Source organism: Erinaceus europaeus, chromosome 12, assembly GCF_950295315.1.
Source record: "Erinaceus europaeus chromosome 12, mEriEur2.1, whole genome shotgun sequence".
Taxonomy (NCBI): domain Eukaryota; kingdom Metazoa; phylum Chordata; class Mammalia; order Eulipotyphla; family Erinaceidae; genus Erinaceus; species Erinaceus europaeus.
Window position 1 is genome coordinate 47,286,204 of NC_080173.1, and position 20,340 is coordinate 47,306,543.

Sequence of the window (20,340 nt, forward strand, 5' to 3'; positions counted from 1 at the left end):
TCCAACAACAATGACATCGATAATAACTACAACAATAAAACAACAAGGGCAACAAAAGGGGAATAAATAAATAAATAAAATTTTTAAAAAATTTAAGTTAACAAGCCTACTTATAGTTAGAAGCCCTCAGGCTCCCATAGCCTACAGAGAAGAAGAAGAAGAAGAAAAAAGAGGCTTTTAAATCACTGAGCTCCAATTCAGGGATTAAAATACTATTGAAACAACTGTTAACTTCCACCACTGTGAACCCTTTAATTACCTTACTTAGACACAAGTCAATCCAGGAAATAGTGATCAGTAATTTGAAAAGTACTAAGAGAGGGAACTCATAACATAATATATAAAATGGGTAAACCAACAAAAAGAAATATTGAAGAAATGAACCAGGACAACAGTCCAGCTAAAAGCCCCCCAAAGGGTAAAGCACAAAATAATGAGCTCAACATCCAAACATTAGCTAAGGAAATAATCACAGGAGTGAGTAAAGAGTTTGAAAGAATTGTCATCAGAAATACAGGAACAACAAATGAGACTCTGGAAGAAAACACTATCTCAAGGTTATTAGCTGAAAGTTGAAATAGCTGAGCTAAGAACACAACTAGCTGAACAAGCTAAAACAGTATCAGAACAGGGTAACAAAATAGATGAACTCCCCCCACACCTATGGACATCTAATCTTTGACAAAGGGGCTCAGACTATTAAATGGGGAAAGCAGAGTCTCTTCAACAAATGGTGTTGGAAACAGTGGGTTGAAACATGCAGAAGAATGAAGCTGAACCACTGTATTTCACCAAATACAAAAGTAAATTCCAAGTGGATCAAGGACTTAGATGTTAGACCACAAACTATCAGATACTTAGAAGAAAATATTGGTAGAACTCTTCTCTGCATAAATTTTAAAGACATCTTCAATGAAACAAATCCAATTACAAAGAAGACTAAGGCAAGTATAAACCTATGGGACTACATCAAATTAAAAAGCTTCTTCACAGCAAAAGAAACCACTACCCAAATCAAGAGACCCCTCACAGAATGGGAGAAGATCTTTACATGCCATACATCAGACAAGAGTTTAATAACCAAAATATATAAAGAACTTGCCAAACTCAACAGCAAGACAACAAATAACCCCATCCAAAAATGGGGGGAGGACATGGACAGAATATTCACCACAGAAGAGATCCAAAAGGCTGAGAAACACATGAAAAAATGCTCCAAGTCTCTGATTGTCAGAGAAATGCAAATAAAGACAATAATGAGATACCACTTCACTCCTGTGAGAATGTCATACATCAGAAAAGGTAACAGCAGCAAATGCTGGAGAGGTTGTGGGGCCAAAGGAACCCTCCTACACTGCTGGTGGGAATGCAAATTGGTCCAACCTCTGTGGAGAACAGTCTGGAGAACTCTCAGAAGACTAGAAGTGGACCTACCCTATGATCCTGCAATTCCTCTCCTGGGGATGTATCCTAAGGAGCCCAACGTATCCATCCAAAAAGATCTGTGTACACATATGTTCTTGGCAGCACAGTTTGTAATAGCCAAAACCTGGAAGCAACCCAGGTGTCCAACAACAGATGAGTGGCTGAGCAAGTTGTGGTATATATACACAATGGAATACTACTCAGCTGTAAAAAATGGTGACTTCACCGTTTTCAGCCGATCTTGGATGGACCTTGAAAAAATCATGTTGAGTGAAATAAGTCAGAAACAGAAGGATAAATATGGGATGATCTCACTCTCAGGCCAAAGTTGAAAACCAAGATCAGAAGAGAAAACACAAGTAGAACCTGAAATGGAATTGGCATATTGCACCAAAGTAAAAGACTCTGGGGTGGGTGGGTGGGTGGGGAGAATACAGGTCCAAGAAGGATTCAGAGGACCTAGTGGGGGTTGTATTGTTATATGGGAAACTGGGGGATGTTATGCATGTACAAACTATTGTACTTACTGTTGAATGTAAAGCATTAATTCCCCAATAAAAAAAAAAAAGAGAAAAAAATGTTCTAGAGATGGGCTATTAGACCCCTTATTGGTAAAGTGCTCACTACACCAAGTACAGAGACCTAGATTCAAGTCCCTGGTTTCCACCTGCAGGGGGGAAATTTGATAGGTGGTATAGTAGTCCTGCAGGTCTCTATATATCTCACCCCCCACCCACCATTTATCTCAGTCCTATCAAATAAGGGGGGGGAAAAAGAAATGGCTACCAGAAACTAGGTTCTTCATGCAGGCACCCAGCTCCAATGATAACCCTGACGGCAATAGAAAGAAAGGGGGGAGTCAGGCGGTAGCGCAGCAGGTTAAGCGCACGTGTCACAAAGCACAAGGACCAGCGTAAGGACCCCGTTCAAGCCCCCAGTCCCCCACCTGCAGGGGAGTCGCTTCACAGGCGGTGAAGCAGGTCTCCAGGTGTCTCTCTTTCTCTCCCCCTCTCTGTCTTCCCCTCCTCTCTCCATTTTCTCTCTGTCCTATCCAATGACAACATCAACAACAGTAATAACTACAACAATAAAACAAGGGCAACAGGGGAGTCGGGCTGTAGCGCAGCGGGTTAAGCGCAGGTGGCGCAAAGCACAAGGACCGGCATAAGGATCCCGGTTCGAACCCCGGCTCCCCACCTGCAGGGGAGTCGCTTCACAGGCGGTGAAGCAGGTCTGCAGGTGTCTATCTTTCTCTCCTCCTCTCTGTCTTCCCCTCCTCTCTCCATTTCTCTCTATCCTATCCAACAAGGACAACAACAATAATAACTACAACAATAAAACAACAAGGGCAACAAAAGGGAATAAATAAATAAAATAAATATTCAAAAAAAAAAAAACAAGGGCAACAAAAGGAAAAAAATAAAACAAAGAAAAAAAGGAAGGGAGAAAGAAAGAAAGACCACCAGAAGCAGAGGAATTATGCAGGCCAGTGACTACCCTGATGGCAAAAACAAACAAAACCCGAGAGATACATGGTAGTGATGGTTGCGTAACAATGAAACAATATGAATGTGTTTAATGTCCCCGAAGTGGTTACCCAGAAATGGTTAACACGATAAATCTCTCACCAAACTCAGCAACAACAACAAAAAAAAACCCATCCAAAAATGGTAAGAGGATATTAACAGAATATTGACCAAAGAAGATATCCAAAAGGCCAACAGACATATGAAAAAATGCTCTGCAGGTGTCTATCTTTCTCTCCCCCTCTCTGTCTTCCCCTCTTCTCTCCATTTTTGTCCTAACAATGACGACATCATCAACAACAACAATAATAACTACAACAACAATGGAAAACAACAAGGGCAACAAAAGAAAAAACAATGGCGAATCCACCTTCGCCTTTTATACTGCCTCTGCTGACCTCAATTAAATCAACACAACCAGTGCCACCATGCTATGTTATGCTGCCACTTCCTTTTTGCTTTGGACTGTATCTAGAGACACTGAACCTGAAATGTCAACCTTCTAACCAATATATAAATAAATAATAAAATAAAATAAATTGCTATTCTTCAAAGGAAATTATCAAGAAAATAGAGGTGAGATAGTTCACCCAGGAGTGTATACATGCACTGTATTATGCATGAGGCCCTGAATTCAAATTCTGGCCCCATGACAGAGCACTCTGGATGACACTGAGGGGAGTCGGTGGATGGTGGAGTGGTGCTGAAGTGTCTCCCTTCTCTTAGTCTCTCTTTTTATAAGTAAGCAGTTCTGTTTTAAAGTGTTTTTTTTTTTTTTTTGTAATCTTTGTTTATTTGATAGAGACAGCCAGAAATTGAGAGGGAAGGAGGAGATAGAGAATCGCTTCTCGGCCTTTTGGCTAAGATCAAGTGTAGTATCTGTTCTTATCAGTTTAATATCTGATACGTCCTCTATCGAGGACATTATATTAAATGGATTTTTGGAGCAGGGAGTCGGAATAGGGGCTTGCTCCGTCCGCTCCACGCATCGACCTGGTATTGCAGTACTTCCAGGAACGGTGCACCTCCTCCTCATAAAAAAAAATTTAAAAAAAATAGAGAGAAATCCAAACCCTCTTATACTGCTCTTGCAGATGTAAAAATGGTGCAGTCACTTAAAAAAAAAAAAAAAAACTCAGCAATTCCTTGAAGAGTTAGAGAGTTACTATATGGCTCAGCTATTTTACTCGGTTAACATATTCATTGGAATATAATGAAGTCCTTGAATTCCATTTTCATCCAAGAAAACTAAAAGTACCACTATAAAAAAAAAACTTGCACACAAATGTTCATAACATCATCATCATACATACTAGCCAAAGAATGGAGGTTACCCAAATAGTAATGTATCAAATGACAAGTGGATTAACAAATGTGTTAATTTGTTAATATCCCCCCAATGGAATATTATTTGGCCACAAAAAAGAATGAAGCACTGATAAATACTATGTAAAAGAACCTTAAGAACTGTATGTAGGGAGTTAGGCGGTAGCACAGAAGGTTAAGCCCACATGGCGCGAAGCGCAAAGACTAGTGTAAGGATCCCAGTTTGAGCCCCCGGCTCCCCACCTCCAGGGGAGTCGCTTCACAGGCGGTGAAGCAGGTCTGCAGGTGTCTATCTTTCTCTCCCCCCTCTGTCTTCCCCTCCTCTCTCCATTTCTCTCTGTCCTATCCAACAACAGCAACAATAACAACAATAATAATAACCACAACAATGATAAAACAACAAGGGCAACGAGGTGGAAAAAATGGTCTCCAGAAGCAGTGGATTCGTGGTGCAGGCACCAAGCCCTGGCAATAACCCTGGAAGCAAAAAAAAAAAAAAAAGAACTGTATGTAAGGGGGCTGGGCTGGGCAGTAGTGCAGCAGGTTAAGTGCACGTGGTACAAAGTGCAGGGACGGGTGTAGAGATCCCGGTTCAAGCCCCTAGTTCCCCACCTGCAGGGGGTCGCTCCGCAAGTGGTGAAGCTGGTCTGCAGGTGTCTATCTTTCTCTCACCCTTTCTGTCTTCCCCTCCTCTCTCTATTTCTCTCTGTCCTGTCCAACAACAACAGCTATGACAACAATAACAAGGGCAACAAAATGGGGGGAAAATGGCCTCCAGGAGCAGTGGATTTGTAGTGCAGGCACTGAGCCCAAGGCGATACCCCTGGAGGAAAAAAAAAAAAGAAGTTTATGTAAAATGAAAGAAGTCAAGACACAAAAGATCATATTATATGATTTTGTCTATATGAAATACCCATAATGGGCAAGTCTATAGACAGAAAGCTGATCTGTGTTTGCTTATTGCAGGTGTGCTAGGCAAGACCGGGAAGGGCATAGCTAAAGAACATGAGGCTATCACTTTAAAAAAGCATTAACACCCAGTGCCTTCCTTTAGACCCCTTTACACCTCAACTTTGGCCCCTCTGGCAACTTTTTTTTTGTCAGTGCACATTAGTTTTTACTTTGTTTTATTCATTCATCAATGTTATTTCTTTGTATTTCATTTCTGGATATGGGTGATATCCAGCTTATTGTTTATACAAACAATATAATTATGTAAACTCCTCTAGTTTATTTCACTCCCTATTATCCCCTTAAGTTCCTTCCATTTTGCCACAAATGACAAACATTCGTATTTTCTTGCAGAGCTGGGGAGTTTCACCACTCAGGGTCACTTTTTCATTTGGAGAGGCAGAGGAAGAAAGAGGGAGAGGCCAAATACTGGAGCTTTCTCTGGTACCATGTGGTGCCAGGACCATGTCCTACCCAGAGAGCTATCAAACATTTCATCTTCTTATAGCTGGATAATATTTCTTCATATATATATATATATATATATATGTATATATATATATATATATATATCACTTTTTTTTCATCACTGGGGCTTCACTAGTTGGGGTCAACTCAGGAAAAAAGAGAAAGAAGGAGAAAGGAAAAGATACCCCCAGAACCTCCTTCCCCGTGCAGAAGGGGCTCAGTCTGAAGTCATACACATGACAGAGCAGGAACACTACCCAGGTGAGCTATCTCACAAGCCCAGTGAAAGCATCTTCATTCTCTACTCCCTTTGTGGGGAGGGTTTTGGGGTTGAGAGAAAAGGTTTTATAATTGTTCTCAGATTTGAATTTGCTCTGGGAAAGGGCCTTGCCCCACTCCTACCTCATGCTGCCTCCTGTGCTCTTTTACACACTCAGTTTTCTCTTTCTTTACCTGCAGGAGTTTAAGGACTTTGTTAAATCAGATCCCAGTTTCCCCCATCTGCCAACTCTGGCCAGCACCCTTAGGCAGTCTGCCCCTTTAAGAGCACCCCCCCCCCCCCCCCACACACACACACACACACACAGGCTGGAGGCTGGACTTCCTGTCTGCCCTCTAAAGCCAAGGCTCCAGCTTTCTGACTGGCCCTGCAGAGACCTGAGCTCCGAGGGGCCCTGGGTGCTGGAATAGGCAGCCTCGACTGTGACAGGTGCATCAGGACAGGGAACTGCCGCAGCTGGGACTGGGTGAATCTTGGGATGAAGCAGAGCCATTCTGGTGTGGCTGAGAGGTGTCATTTTTTGAGCACCACTGGGCTCCTGATCCCGTGACAAGGCCATTTTGTACCTCCTGGGTGGGTGTGGGCATAGTCATTTCTCTGTTACAGAGCAGCTAGGTGAATCAGCCAGAACCACACAGCAAGTGCTCACAGGGCAGACCCTGCACCCCGACTCAGGTCAGTGTCACCCCAAGCCCTGGGAGCTCTATCCTCTGCACGTCTGCCTGGCAGCACTCTGGCTTCTCCCCCCAGTTTGCCTTTCCCAGGTTTTCCTATGAGCAGTGCAGGATTGGGGAGGAATGGCTGTCTCCTCCTCCATCACCAACACTGGGGACCTTCCTCTTCCCAGGGGCTGCTTGGAGATGCTGCTGCCATTGCTGCTGTCCCTGTTGCTGCTGTCACTGTCTCTATTACTGCTGCTGCCACCGCTGGCCTTGCTCCAGAGGCAGCACTGCCAGGGTGCCAGGCTGCCCTGGCTTGCTGGCCTCCAGCATCATGTGGCACAAAGAATCCTGGGCTTGGCTGCTGCCTGGCAGCATCGAAGACTGGAACAAAGCACGCTACTTGCACACCAGAGTCAGCAGCAGGCTCTGAGGCGGTGTCTTCGGGGAGGCCTGGGTTCCCAGTACCCCTTCCCTGGAAACACAGGTGTGTTTTCCAGGGTCTACCGGTGTGGCCCAAAGAGAAAGAAAACCCACAGGACAGTCAGATCCCAGATCCCAATATTCTCCCTCCTTCTCATTCAACTGTCTCAAAGAGATCCTACCCAGGCTTGGTGCTGTTTAGGGTGGCAGTGCCCACCTGGGAGCCAGGTAGTGCCTCACATCTGTTCTGAGTTCCTTCTCAAGGGCCTCACCAATTGCCAAGTACCCTTGTAAAACCCTGTGACTTCATGAGATATTTATGGTGTCTTTGGGATTATAGACATGGATGTCTTTCGTAATCATCTCCCTCTGACTAAGAGCAGTCTGGCCCAGGAGGAAAACAGTGCGAAGAAGCTTCTGCCCCCTCCCTCAAGCCAGCACCGTGGAGAGGCCTCTCTGCAGGTAAATGGAGAAGGCAGGAGCCTAGGCCCTCCTGAGGCCCTTACTTGCATCAAAGCCTCCTTCTAGGGTGACAAGCCCTAAACAGGGGTCTCAGGGTCATGTCTAGGCCCAAAGCCAATATGCTTTCTTCTTTCCTCCAGGCCACCTTGCTGGGTCTGGCAGCCCTTAATGAAGCCTACCCAGAAGTGCTGGCTCCTGGAGGCACTGCTCGTGTGACCCCCACATCCCCATGGCCCTGCCCACTGCCCTGGCCTTGCCATGCCCTGGGCCAGGTTAGGCCCCCTGGAGCTGAGGACTCCAGGGCACTGTTGCTGGAGGCACTGAGGTCCCCAGGACTGCGGGCACTGGAAGCTGGGACGGCCACTGAGCTCCTGGATGTCTTCTTGGGCCTGGAGGCAGATGGTGAAGAGCTGACTGAGGCAATAGCTTCAGGGAGCCCAGCACCTCTCACCAGACGGGCAGCTGAGCTGCAGGAGGCCCTAGAGCAGGGGCCCCGAGGACTGGCCCTGAGGCTTTGGCCAAAACTGCAGGTGGTGGTGACTCTGGACGCAGGAGGCCAGGCTGAGGCTGTGGCAGCCTTGGGGGCCTTGTGGTGCCAAGGTCTGGCCTTCTTCTCACCTGCTTATGCTGCTTCTGGAGGTTAGCAAGAGAAGTAGTGAGCAGGGAACAGGTGACAGAGGCCACACAGCAAGCTGTCCTGTATTGAACCCTACATGATCATCCTGTTAAAATAATAATAATAATAGCTTTATTTTATGAGGGAGATGAGAGCACTGCTTAGCTCTGGTCTATGGTGCCAGGAATTAAGCCTGGGACTTCTGGGGGTCTCAGGCATGCAAGTGCTATCACTGCTTCATGTCTCCAGCCCAATCAATCATTCCTGTATCTCTTCCCCAACTCTAGAAGTTCTGTTTTTCAAATGAAGAAATTGAGGCAGCATGTCTCATAACCTCCAGTTCCGAGGCTACTTCACAAAAGCACCAGTGGTTCCTCAGCTCTCAGAGTCCACTGTCTCTTCCCAGTGGGCCCCTAAAAGTCATGGAAAGAATCTGAGGTGGGGGGCAGGAAGGGATGGAAGGGCAGCAGTGGGATCAGATACTCAAAAGGAAGGAGCTTGGAGGTCAGGGTGAGGGGCTGTTGCCTGGCAGAAAGCAATGACACCGCTCGGTGAGGAGACTGCTTGTCCCCACAGGGGTGATGGGCCTGAACCTGTGGCCGGAGCAGCCCCACGGGCTCTACCTTCTGTCTCCGGGAGCCCCCTTTATTGAATTGCTCCCCATCAAGGAAGAAACACAGGAAGATGTAACCTCCACCCTCCTGCTGGCTGAGGCCCAAGAAGGCGAGGAGTATGAGTTAGTGCTCACCCATCACACCGGCCTCTCCAGGTGTCTGCCTCCCCCACCACTGAGACCCTGGTGAGGAATGGCCAGTGAGCCTTCGGGGCTGACCTCACCCCCTCTTATCCTGCCAGATGTCGCCTGGGTGACGTGGTCCGGGTGGTTGGTTCTTATAATCAGTGTCCAGTTGTCAGGTTCATCCGCAGGTAGGTAGCACCCCACCCCCCCACCCCAGGGAACTGAAGGCTGTCCTTGGACCCTGGGCTCCTCTGCCTCCCCTCCCTCCTCCCTAGGCTGGACCAAGCCCTGAATGTTCGAGGAGAAGATATTGCTGAGGACACATTCTCCGAGGCCCTGAGTCAGGCAGTGGGGCAATGGCCAGGGGCCAAACTATTGGACCATAGTTGCGTGGAGAGCAGCATTCTGGGTGAGCTCCTCCAGTGGCCCTCTATGCACACACACACCCCAGCCCATCCCCATCCTTCTGGGAAAGGAGCCAGCCTTCATGACTCCTGCTAACTAAATTGTTCTCGTGTCTAACTCACATTTAGGACTGGGCGCTGCACTCCTCTCAGTTCACCTCACTCCTTTTCCCCCCATGTTCCTGCCTCAGTGTGGGGAAGGACAAACAATGGGGACAGGGAACATTAGCTTTAGCAAGCACCCTACTCACCGTGTGTGTGTGTGTGTGTGTGTGTGTGTACGTATATGATGGGTGTTTGTCTGCAGATTCCTCAGAGGGCTCTGCCCCCCACTATGAGGTGTTTGTGATGCTGAGGGGGCTGAGGAACCTGTCAGAAGAAAACCGAGACAAGGTAAAGGAGAGAGGACCGAGCTTGCCTGTTGGGTTCAGAGGTGCTGTGGAGACTGGGGATGGTGGGGAGAGGGAACTTGGACCTCTGGGAAGGCGAGGAAGGGTACACACACATGTACACACACATAACTCTTCACACACAGCCTGGGCACAGCAGTGGCCCCTCATCCACTTGCCTCACTCAGCCCCTTGTGTCCCCAGCTTGATCACTGTCTTCAAAAGACGTCTCCCCGCTACAAGTCTCTGCGCTTCCGGGGCAGTGTGGGACCTGCCAGAGTGCACCTGGTGGGCCAGGGTGCCTTCAGAGCACTCCGGGAAGCCTTGGCTGCCTGCCCTGTGTCCTGCTTCCCTCCTGGGATGCCCAGGGTCATTAGGCACAAGCACCTGGCCCAGCTCCTGCAGAAGAGGGTAGTGTCTTGAACTTGAGGCCACCTCATGTTTCCTTTCCTAAGGCCCTTCATGCTCCTACCTGCCAGCTGCTCACCCCAACTGCTGGGCCTTAGGGATGTTGACTCTGACTGGGCACTTCTGAAGAGTTGACCTCAGGGGTGAGGATACCAGCAGTTGTTGTCCGGATACCCTTGGCCCACCCTGGAGGGCACTGCTGGAGTCCCATCTACGTGTGTCAGCTCTGCGCACCGGGTAGGCTGGGCCACAAGTGCTGGTCATCACAGCTCCCAGAAGCAGTTCTCAGTCAGTAAGAAACAGGACTCTAGATTCACAGCCCCTTGGGAACAATTCTGAACTGTGACTACACTGGTTCACTGGCGCTAACAGCAGCAGCCTTTTCATTAACATACTTCTTCCTGGTTTATTTCCTCCTGATTCTCCTAAACCTACTTCTTTATTGTGCTTTCTGGAATTATCTTCCAAATAAACCTCTTATACCCCAATTCTCGACTCTGGGCCTGATTGGGAGAGACTTGCTCTGCCTGTCTGAGTTACTCAGGTGTCATTTTCAGCACCAGGGCTCTCCCCACCCACTCTCATCCTAGACTGGGGTAGGCCTCATGTGTGTTAGGTACTCAGGAGTCCACCACAACCTAGATTAACCTAAAAGGTAGATCCTCATCTCAAGTTTAACCTGAAAGTAGAAGGGCCACTCCCCCGGGCGTTAGTGCAGCGGGTTAAGCGCACAGGGCACAAAGCGCAAGGACCAGCGTGAGGATCCTGGTTTGAGCCCCCAGCTTCCAACCTACAGGGGAGTCACTTCACAAGCAGTGATGCAGTTCTGCGGTGTCTTATCTTTCTCTCCCCCTCTCTGTCTCCCCTCCTTTCTCCATTTCTCTCTGTCCTATCCAACAATGATGACATCAGTAACAATAATAGCTACAACAATAAAACAACAAGGGCAACAAAAGGGAATATATAAATAAATATTAAAATAAAGTTTAAAAAAAAAAGAAGGGCCACTCCCCAACTCCCCTTGCCCTGACTAAGCACTAGTCCCTTCCTTGGGCCAATATCCTCAAATTACTTTTATGGATGGGAGGGATGGGGGGAAGGGTGGGAGGCAGAGGTAGAGTATGACATGTCTCAGCTGGAAGCAGTTCTGGAATCTAGCTGCATCAGCTACCCATTTTCCAGCGGGGATACTGAGGACTCAGGGCTGTGAGTCTTGCCCCATGACTCCTCTTAAAGTCATCTGTCGGGAGTTGGGCGGTAGCGCAGTGGGTTAAGTGCATGCAGTGCAAAGCACAAGGACCAACACAAGGGTCCTGGTTCGAGCCCCCGGCCCCCTGCCTGCAGGGGAGTCATTTCACAGGTGGTGAAGGTCTGCAGGTGTCTGTCTTTCTCTCCCCCTCTCTGTCTTCCCCTCCTCTCTCCATTTCTCTCTGTCCTATCCAACAACGACATCAATAACAACAATAATAACCACCACAACAAAACAACAAGGGCAACAAAAGGAAATAAATAAATAAACACTGAAAAAAAAGTCATCTGTTTTTGAGCCCCTGGCTCCCCACCTACAGAGGAGTCGCTTCACAAGTGGTGAAGCAGTTCTGCAGGTGTCTTTCTCTCCCCCTCTGTCTTCCCCTCCTCTCTCACTTTCTCTCTGTCCTATCCAACAATGATGACAACAACAACTACAACAATAAAACAAAAGGGTAACAAAAGGGAATAAGTAAATAAATAAATATTTTTTTAAAAAAGTCATTTGTCTGGGAGACCACCTGGGACCGAAACAAGAAAGGACTAGAATGACTTCAGGAACCCACCAAATCACGGGTGAGTGCAAGCATGTGTGGCTCGTGGACAGAGAGGATCCTAGGGAGAGATTAATTGGCTGGTAACATTCTGGCAGTTTACCAGTTGAGACACCACCTCCAGTCTGTTTCACCAACTAGGGGATGGCTGAAGGGAGGAGAGGACTCCCCTGAAACTCACCAAATGCAACTGTGAATCTCCATTGCTACTACCATCAGAATCTGGAGCAGCAGCAGGGAGGCCCTGTTCTGACACCAAGGGACAGAGAACTAACAAGGAAACTCAGGAGAAGATCTATACCTCAGTGGCCTAGTGGTTGGGCTGTGAAAGTCTCTTTGTATAACCACTGAATTATCTCTGCCCCACCCTACTTTATCTCTTGGTCAGGAGTCAGCAATTAAGTTAAGAAGCCTACTTATAGTTTCAAAGCCCTCTGGCTCCCATAGCCTACAGGGAAGAAAAAGAACAAAAGAGGCTTTTAAGCCACTGAGCTCCAAATTAAATAATATTGAAACAACTGTCAATTTACAAAACTGTGAACCCTTTAATTACCTTACTTAGACACAAGGTATCCAGGCAAGAGTGATCAGTAATTTGAAAAGTACTGAGAGAGGGACCTCATAGCATACTATATAAAATGATTAAACCAACAAGAAGAAATATTGGAGAAATGAACCAGGACAAGAGTCCAGCTAAAAGCCCCCCAAAGGTTGAAGCACAAAATAAAGAGATCAACATCCAAATACTAGTTAAGGAAATAATCACAGGAGTGAGTAAAGAGTTTGAAAGAATTCTCATCAGAAATGCAGAAACAACAAATGAGACTCTGGAAGAAAACACTAATTATCTCAAGGTTATTAGAGAGCTGAAAGCTGAAATAGCTGAGCTAAGAACACAACTAGCTGAACAAGCTAAAACAGTATCAGAACAGGGTAAGAAAACAGATGAACTCCAGAAAACAGTAGAGGGCAGAGAGAATAGAATCAATGAGGCTAAAGACAGAATTAGCAAGATTGAGGACAAATTAGAGACAACTAAAAAAGAAGTAAGAGATCTCAAAAATAGATTAAGAGATACTGAAAACAGCAGAGACCTATGGGATGACTTCAAAAGGAATAACATACACATTATTAGCTTACCAGAGGAAGAAAGAGAGGGAGGGGAAGAAAGCATTCTTCAGGACATAATAGCTGAAAAATTCTCTAGTCTAGACAACATAAAAGACAAAGGTTCAAGAAGCGCAGAGGGTCCCAAACAGAATTAACCCAGACTTAAAGACACCAAGACACATCATATTTAGAATGGAAAGGAATAAGGATAAAGAAAGGATCCTGAAGGCTGCAAGAGAAAAACAAAGAGTCACCTACAGAGGAAAACCCATAAGGTTAGCAGCAGACTTCTACACACAAACACTATAGGCTCAAAGAGAATGGCAAGATATCTATCGAGTACTCAATGAGAAAGGCTTTCAACCAAGAATACTATATTCTGCTAGACTGTCATTCAGACTAGATGGAGGCATAAAAAACTTCTTAGACAAGCAACAGTTGAAGGAATCAACTATCACCAAGCCTGCCCTGAAAGAAGTTCTGAAAGGACTCCTATAGACAGTCAGACCACCAAAAATAGGACATATATCAGAACACTCTAAAACTCTACAAGAATGGCATTAAAATATCTTCAATCTATGATATCAATAAATGTCAATGGCCTGAATTCACCTACTAAAAGACACAGAGTAGGAAGATGGATCAGAAAACACAACCCAACAATATGCTGTCTACAGGAAACTCACCTAACTCAACAAGACAAACACAGACTCAAAGTGAATGGATAGAAAACTATCATACAGGCCAATGGCCCACAAAAAAGGGCAGGAACAGCTATTCTCATATTTGACATGATAGACCAAAAAGGAAAACTACAGACCAATATCTCTGATGAACAGATGCTAAAATATTGAACAAAATTCTAGCCAACTGGATACAGCAGTATATTAAAAATATTGTTCATCATGACCAAGTGGGGTTTATCCCGGGCATACAAAGTTGGTTTAATATACGTAAATCAATCAACATGATCCACCACATCAACAAAAGCAAGACCAAAAACCACATGGTCATATCAATAGATGCAGAGAAAGCCTTTGACAAAATACAGCATCCCTTTATGATCAAAACACTACGAAAAATGGGAATAGATGGAAATTCCTGAAGATAGTGGAGTCTATATTTAGCAAACCTACAGCCAACATCATACTCAATGGTGAAAAACTGGAATCATTTCCACTCAGATCAGGTACTAGACAGGGCTGCCCACTGTCACCATTACTATTCAACATAGTGTTGGAAGTTCTTGCCATAGCAATCAGGCAGGAGCAAGGAATTAACGGCATACAGATTGGAAAAGAAGAAGTCAAACTCTCCCTATTTGCAGATGACATGATAGTATACATAGAAAAGCCTAAGGAATCCAGCAAGAAGCTTTTGGAAATCATCAGGCAATACAGTAAGGTGTCAGGCTACAAAATAAACATTCAAAAGTCAGTGGAATTCCTCTATGCAAACACTAAGATAGAAGAAGATGAAATCCAGAAATCAATTCCTTTTACTATAGCAACAAAAACAATAAAATATCTAGGAATAAATCTAACCAAGGAAGTGAAAGACTTGTAGACTGAAAATTATGAGTCACTACTCAAGGAAATTGAAAAAGACACAAAGAAGTGGAAAGATATTCCATGTTCATGGGTTGGTAGAATTAACATCATCAAAATGAATATACTACCCAGAGCCATATACAGATTTAATGCTATCCCCATCAAGATCCCAAGCACATTTTTTAGGAGAATAGAAAAAATGCTACAAATGTTTATCTGGAACCAGAAAAGACCTAGAATTGCCAAAACAATCTTGAGAAGAAAGAACAGAACTGGAGGCATCACACTCCCAGATCTCAAGCTGTATTATAGGGCCACTGTCATCAAAACTGCTTGGTATTGGAACATGAATAGACACACTGATCAATGGAATAGAACTGAGAGCTCAGAAGTAAGCCCCCACACCTATGGACATCTAGTCTTTGACAAAGGTGCCCAGACTACTAAATGGGGAAAGCAGAGTCTCTTCAACAAATGGTGTTGGAAACAATGGGTTGAAACATGCAGAAGAATGAAACTGAACCACTATATTTCACCAAATACAAAAGTAAATTCCAAGTGGATCAAGGACTTCGATGTTAGACCAGAAACTATCAGATACTCAGAGGAAAATATTGGCAGAACACTTTTCTGCATAAATTTTAAAGACATCTTCAATGAAACGAATCCAATTACAAAGAAGACTAAGGCAAGCACATCAAATTAAAAAGCTTCTGCACAGAGAAAGAAACTACTACCCAATCCAAGAGACCGCTCACAGAATGGGAGAAGATCTTTACATGTCATACCTCAGACAAAAGGCTAATAACCAGAATATAGAAAGAGCTTGCCAAACTCAACAACAAGAAAACAAATGGCCCCATCCAAAAATGGGGGGAAGACATGGACAGAATATTCACCACAGAAGAGATTCAAAAGGCCAAGAAACATATGAAAAAATACTACAAGTCTTGACCATCAGAGAAATGCAAATAAAGACAACAATGAGATACTACTTCACTCCTGTGAGAATATCATACATCAGAAAAGGTAACAGCAGCAAATGCTAGAGAGGTTGTGGGGTCAAAGGAACCCTCCTGCACTACTGGTGGAAATGTCAATTGGTCCAACCTCTGTGGAGAACAGTCTGGAGAACTCTCAGAAGGCTAGAAATGGACCTACCCTATGATCCTGTAATTCCTCTCCTAGGGATATATCCTAAGGAACCCAATACACCCATCCAAAGAGATCTGTGTACACATATGTTCTTGGCAGCACAGTTTGTAATAGCCAAAACCTGGAAGCAACCCAGGTGTCCAACAACAGATTAGTGGCTGAGCAAGTTGTGGTGTATATATACACAATGGAATACTACTCAGCTATAAAAAATGGTGACTTCACCATTTTCAGCCAATCTTGGATGGAGCTTGAAAAAATCATGTTGAGTGAAATAAGTCAGAAAAGAAGAATGAATATTGAATGATCTCACTCTCAGGCCAAAGTTGAAAAACAAGATCAGAAGAGAAAACACAAGTAGAACCTGAACTGAAATTGGCATATTGCACCAAAGTAAAAGACTCTGGGGTGGGTGGGTGGGGAGAATACAGGTCCAAGAAGGATGACAGAGGATCTAGTGGGGGTTGTATTGCTATATGGAAAAATGAGAAATGTTATGCATGTACAAACTACTGTTTTTACTGTGGAATGTAAAACATTAATTCCCCAATAAAGAAATATAAAAAAGTAATCTGTCTGATCAGTTACTACGTCTCTGTTTCTGCATCTGTATTTCTTCTAGATTCCATGACCCTCTCCCCCAGACCCTTTATCTGACCTTCACATTAGCCCATCACTCTTCTATACAATCTTACAATCTACCACAAATCCTGCTGCCCACAGGCTGGAAACCAGTTAGCTCAGTCATTCACACACCTCTCTCTCTCTCTCTCTCTCTCTCTCTCTCTCTGGTCTTCATTAACCTGTCCAGAAGCCTCAACAATGAGGACCATACCCTACCCCACAGGAACTGAGCACTGTCACCTGCTCAAGTTGTTCCTTCTATGTAATGCCTTCTTACCTGAATTTACCTGACAGAAACTCACTTCTCTTTGATTTTTCACTGGTTCTTCACCTCTCTGGACTTACTTTTTTCAGATAGACAAATTCAGAGAGTTGGAAGAAGAGAGGGAAAGACAGCACATAGAGAAACAGAGAGAGAAACGGAGAGAGAAAGATGCAGGGGTGCAGGAATGGACTCGAACCCGGGTTATAGGCAATGACAAAGCAGTGAGCTATCTTGCCAGTCCCAGAAACCCAGTTCGTTTCCATGGAGGACTTTTTTTGGAGTCCTTTCTCCTACTTAACTATGATTGTGCTGGGTCATTTTCCAGCCTGGATTTTGATGCTCCTTGAAAACTGGGATAAAGGGAAGCTGGTTAGTGGTGGTAACCCACTTGAGAGAATACACATTATTGTGCTTGAGGACCTGAGTTTGAGCCCCCACTCCCCATCTGCAAGGAGGAAACTTCATGAGTGGTGAAGCAAGTCTGCAAGTGTCTCTCTCCCTTTCTATCCCCCCTCTCAATGTCTATCTGTCCTATCAAATAAAAAAAAAAAGGAGAAAAAGAAAGAAAGGAAAAATGGCTTCCAGGAGCAATGGATTCCTTGTGCAGGCATTGAAACCCAATGATAACCCTGGTGGCAATAAAAATTAAAATAAACTAGAATGGGGCTTGGGAGCTGATTCAGTGGATATAGCCTTGGATTTCCAAGTATGAAGTTCAAAGCTTTGCCCCCAGTTTCCCTGTGCCAAAGTGATGCTCTGGTTCTCTCTCATTAACAAATAAATGGGGGGGAGATACAGAGAGAAATCTCATTTATTTGCTAATGAGAGAGAACTGGGTTATGTTCTATGCAAACAATCACCTCAGTGCCTAGGACAGTGTCCAACATGGAAGAGGCTCTAAACAGGTGACCTAAATAAGAGAGGCTTAGGCCTAGAGATGGCATATGCCCTTTCTTCTTTTCCTAGAAACTTAAGGCTGTCAGGCAGATGGACTGGGACCCCCAATCCTTCCTTCTTGGCAGCTGAACCAGGAAGGAAATCTGGGGAGGTAGGAGGAAAACCCCAGGTTTGGTTGCTTTCCTTCTGCCATTCAGCTTCAGTTTGCAACTTTTGCCAGCTTGGAAGCTGGCAGAAGGGGCAGAACAAAGAAGAAAGCTGGAAAAGCATGAGCTTTTTGTCAAGAAGAAGGCCCTGCAGTGTGACAGAACCCAAGATACAGTGACAAGCAGCAGTGGGGAAGAAGCCTGCTGCTCCCCACCCCCATGCCCACCCTATGTCCTAATTAGCAGTTCCTCACACACATTGTCCCAGGCCCCAGCCAACACCTCTTTTGTAATCCCAGATTCCTGGGTGCAAGGTGGCCTCATTAGCACCCGGAGACCACCTCATCTCCAGGGAGCAGGCAGACAGACAAAGGGCCACCTTGTGATGCAGCTCCAGACTCCCAGCTCCTGGGCAGCCATTCCTTGTGTCCAACCTGGAGACGGCCCCCCTGTGGGGGGCTAATCTTGGACTTGCCTTTGTTTGGCCCCAGAGTGGATGCAAGTGCCACCTCTCCCCCGCCACCACCCCCACCACAGAACACTATAAACCCCAGGCCCCTAGTATCAGGGCACAGACCACGCTCTCCACATTGCTGGCTCTCTGGAGCACTACAGACAGGAACTTTCCTGGATGCCCCACTCTGAGCTCCAGACACCATGAACTCTTCCTCCACAAAGGTAAAGACCCAGGGGCCAAGGAGTGGGATGACTATACCAGGGGCTAACAGAGTACCGACTCAGGGAACCAGAGGGAAGCAAAAGGTGTCTCCACGCTTGGTCTTTTTCCATGTGGACTGTGAGACAGGGGAACACGTAGGTCCTTGGTGGGGAATCTGCCCTGGCTGACACTGGATGAAGTCCTGTTCTAACAGGGCCTGTTTATTGAGCATGTACTATGTACCAGGTGCTGAATTTCCAACTGCCATCTCATTTCATTCTCCCAGCATCCCTGCACCATAGGGATCATTTAGTAAACCGGCTTTCAGACAAGGAAACTACCTCCTGAGAGAATAGGAAGGCTGGTCCAAAGTCATAGAGTTCAGTTCCCATTGCAAGGGAGCAAGATGGAAAAACAACTTAAATCCTGACTGCCTTCATTTTGCATATATTTTCCCTGAGAGATGGCAGGCAGGGGGGTGGGGGTGGGGGTGGGGGGTGGGAGGTGAGATTTAGCAGGGCCTCTTTCTCTGTATGTTCCAAATTTCTGGTATAGGCCCATTCAGGCAAGCCTGTTTTCTTAAAGAGTGTAAGCACTTTAATGGGCCAGAAGGGACTAAAGGACCCAGAGGAGAGAGGGATTCAGCTTGCCCAGGGGCGTCTCAACCGGCCAGACGAGAAAGACGCTGTATCGGGTCTAGAAAGATGAGCAGGGAAGGAGTCAGGACAGGGGCACTGAGCCAGCTGGGCAGGTAGGAACCTGTCTCCCGCCCGCCTAGGTCTCCTTGGCTGCAGTGACGCTGCTGCTGCTGCTGCTGCTGCCGTCCGCGTTGCTGTCACCTGGGGTGGTCGCGCAACCACTGCCCGACTGCTGCCGCCAGAAGACGTGCTCCTGCCGCCTGTACGAGCTGCTGCACGGCGCGGGCAACCACGCGGCGGGCATCCTCACGCTGGGCAAGCGGCGCCCGGGCACCACGGGCCTCCAGGGCCGGCTGCAGCGCCTCCTGCAGGCCAGCGGCAACCACGCGGCCGGCATTCTCACCATGGGTCGCCGCGCAGGCGCAGAGCTGACGCCGCGCCCCTGCCTTGGGCCCCGCTGCCCTGCTGCACCCACCCGGGGGGGACCGTTCGGAGTCTGAGCTTTTGTTCCAGCTCTGCCCTGATCTCGTCCTCTCCCCTCTGCCCGCCCAGAGTCGGCCCCCAAATTAGCGGCAATAAAGACACGTCTCCCTGTTGGCTGTCTGTTGTGCGGCTGGTTCCTGTTCCTGTGTGGTCGCGTCTCGCCCTCCAGAGGGCGCGAGAGTCCTGGGGATGATAAGTCCTGGTCTCTACCCTGAAAGCGCCTCCCAGGGCCCCACAGAGCAAAGACCTATGCGAGGCCGCAGAGTGCAGAGAAGACAGCTAACGGGCCTCTTTGCGGGCGGTGGCGGCAACAGGTAACAGACGTGCCCCGCCAGACTCCCGGGAGTGCAGAGAGAATTAGGCTGGGCAGGGGCTGGGCGCTGAGCCTGTCCAAACTGCACAGACATGGTCCCGAGAGCCTATTGCGAGAGGGAGAGGGTAGGCAGTGGTGAGGGCTCGAAGAGGAGGCAGCAGGATTGTGGAGACCTCACAACGCAGGCTTTGCAGTCATGCTGTAGTCAGCTGGAAATCCCCAAGTATTCTGAAGCAGACACGGGGCGACATTTCCCTGCAACATTAGTTAAATACACCTGTTACTGGTTGAATTGTGAAACCACTTCCCTACCCACCTCCTTCTTACATTTAAATTATAAACATCAGCAGTTCGGAATGTGACCTAATTTATAAATAGGGTCATTCCAGATGTTACTAAGATGAGATCAAACTGGAGTCAGGTGGGCCTCTAATTCAAAATGAATGGTGTCCTGATGAAAAGGGGGTTTGGACACAGGAACACACAAAAGGAAGGACCCAGGTGAACATGAAGGCAGAATTGAGGTGATGCATCCATGAGTAACACCATAGGTTACTAGCAGCCCACCAAAAGTTAGAAAATAGGTATGGGCCAGATTCTTCCTCAGTGCCTTCAGCAGGAAG

General features: G+C 46.5%; 2 protein-coding genes and 1 non-coding gene across 6 annotated transcripts; all 3 read left to right on the top strand.

The window, feature by feature from the left end:
* Positions 1 to 3,791: 3,791 nt before the first annotated feature.
* LOC132542171 (U2 spliceosomal RNA) lies at positions 3,792 to 3,981 on the top strand. The gene has a single exon (XR_009553293.1). It is a non-coding gene; the product is annotated as a U2 spliceosomal RNA (small nuclear RNA).
* A 2,316-nt stretch (positions 3,982 to 6,297) lies between these two features.
* On the top strand, positions 6,298 to 10,564 carry GHDC (GH3 domain containing). Of its 4 annotated transcripts, none has more exons than XM_007535022.3 (9): positions 6,302 to 6,651; positions 6,824 to 7,122; positions 7,399 to 7,520; positions 7,661 to 8,159; positions 8,713 to 8,905; positions 8,992 to 9,063; positions 9,151 to 9,284; positions 9,587 to 9,672; positions 9,873 to 10,564. In XM_007535022.3, exons 2-9 carry the CDS (start codon positions 6,837 to 6,839, stop codon positions 10,089 to 10,091), a joined length of 1,611 nt encoding a protein of 536 aa, XP_007535084.2. In that variant the 5' UTR covers positions 6,302 to 6,651; positions 6,824 to 6,836; the 3' UTR covers positions 10,092 to 10,564. The 4 variants fall into 4 exon arrangements, with proteins under 4 accessions (XP_060059456.1, XP_007535084.2, XP_060059453.1 ...); XM_060203470.1 differs by having other exon boundaries at positions 7,661 to 8,120; XM_060203473.1 differs by lacking the exon at positions 6,824 to 7,122 and having other exon boundaries at positions 6,298 to 6,405.
* Positions 10,565 to 18,282: 7,718 nt separating this feature from the next.
* Positions 18,283 to 19,520, top strand: HCRT (hypocretin neuropeptide precursor). The gene is made up of 2 exons (XM_007535021.2): positions 18,283 to 18,303; positions 19,062 to 19,520. Exons 1-2 carry the CDS (start codon positions 18,283 to 18,285, stop codon positions 19,419 to 19,421), a joined length of 381 nt encoding a protein of 126 aa, XP_007535083.1. The 3' UTR covers positions 19,422 to 19,520.
* The last annotated feature ends 820 nt before the right edge of the window (positions 19,521 to 20,340 follow it).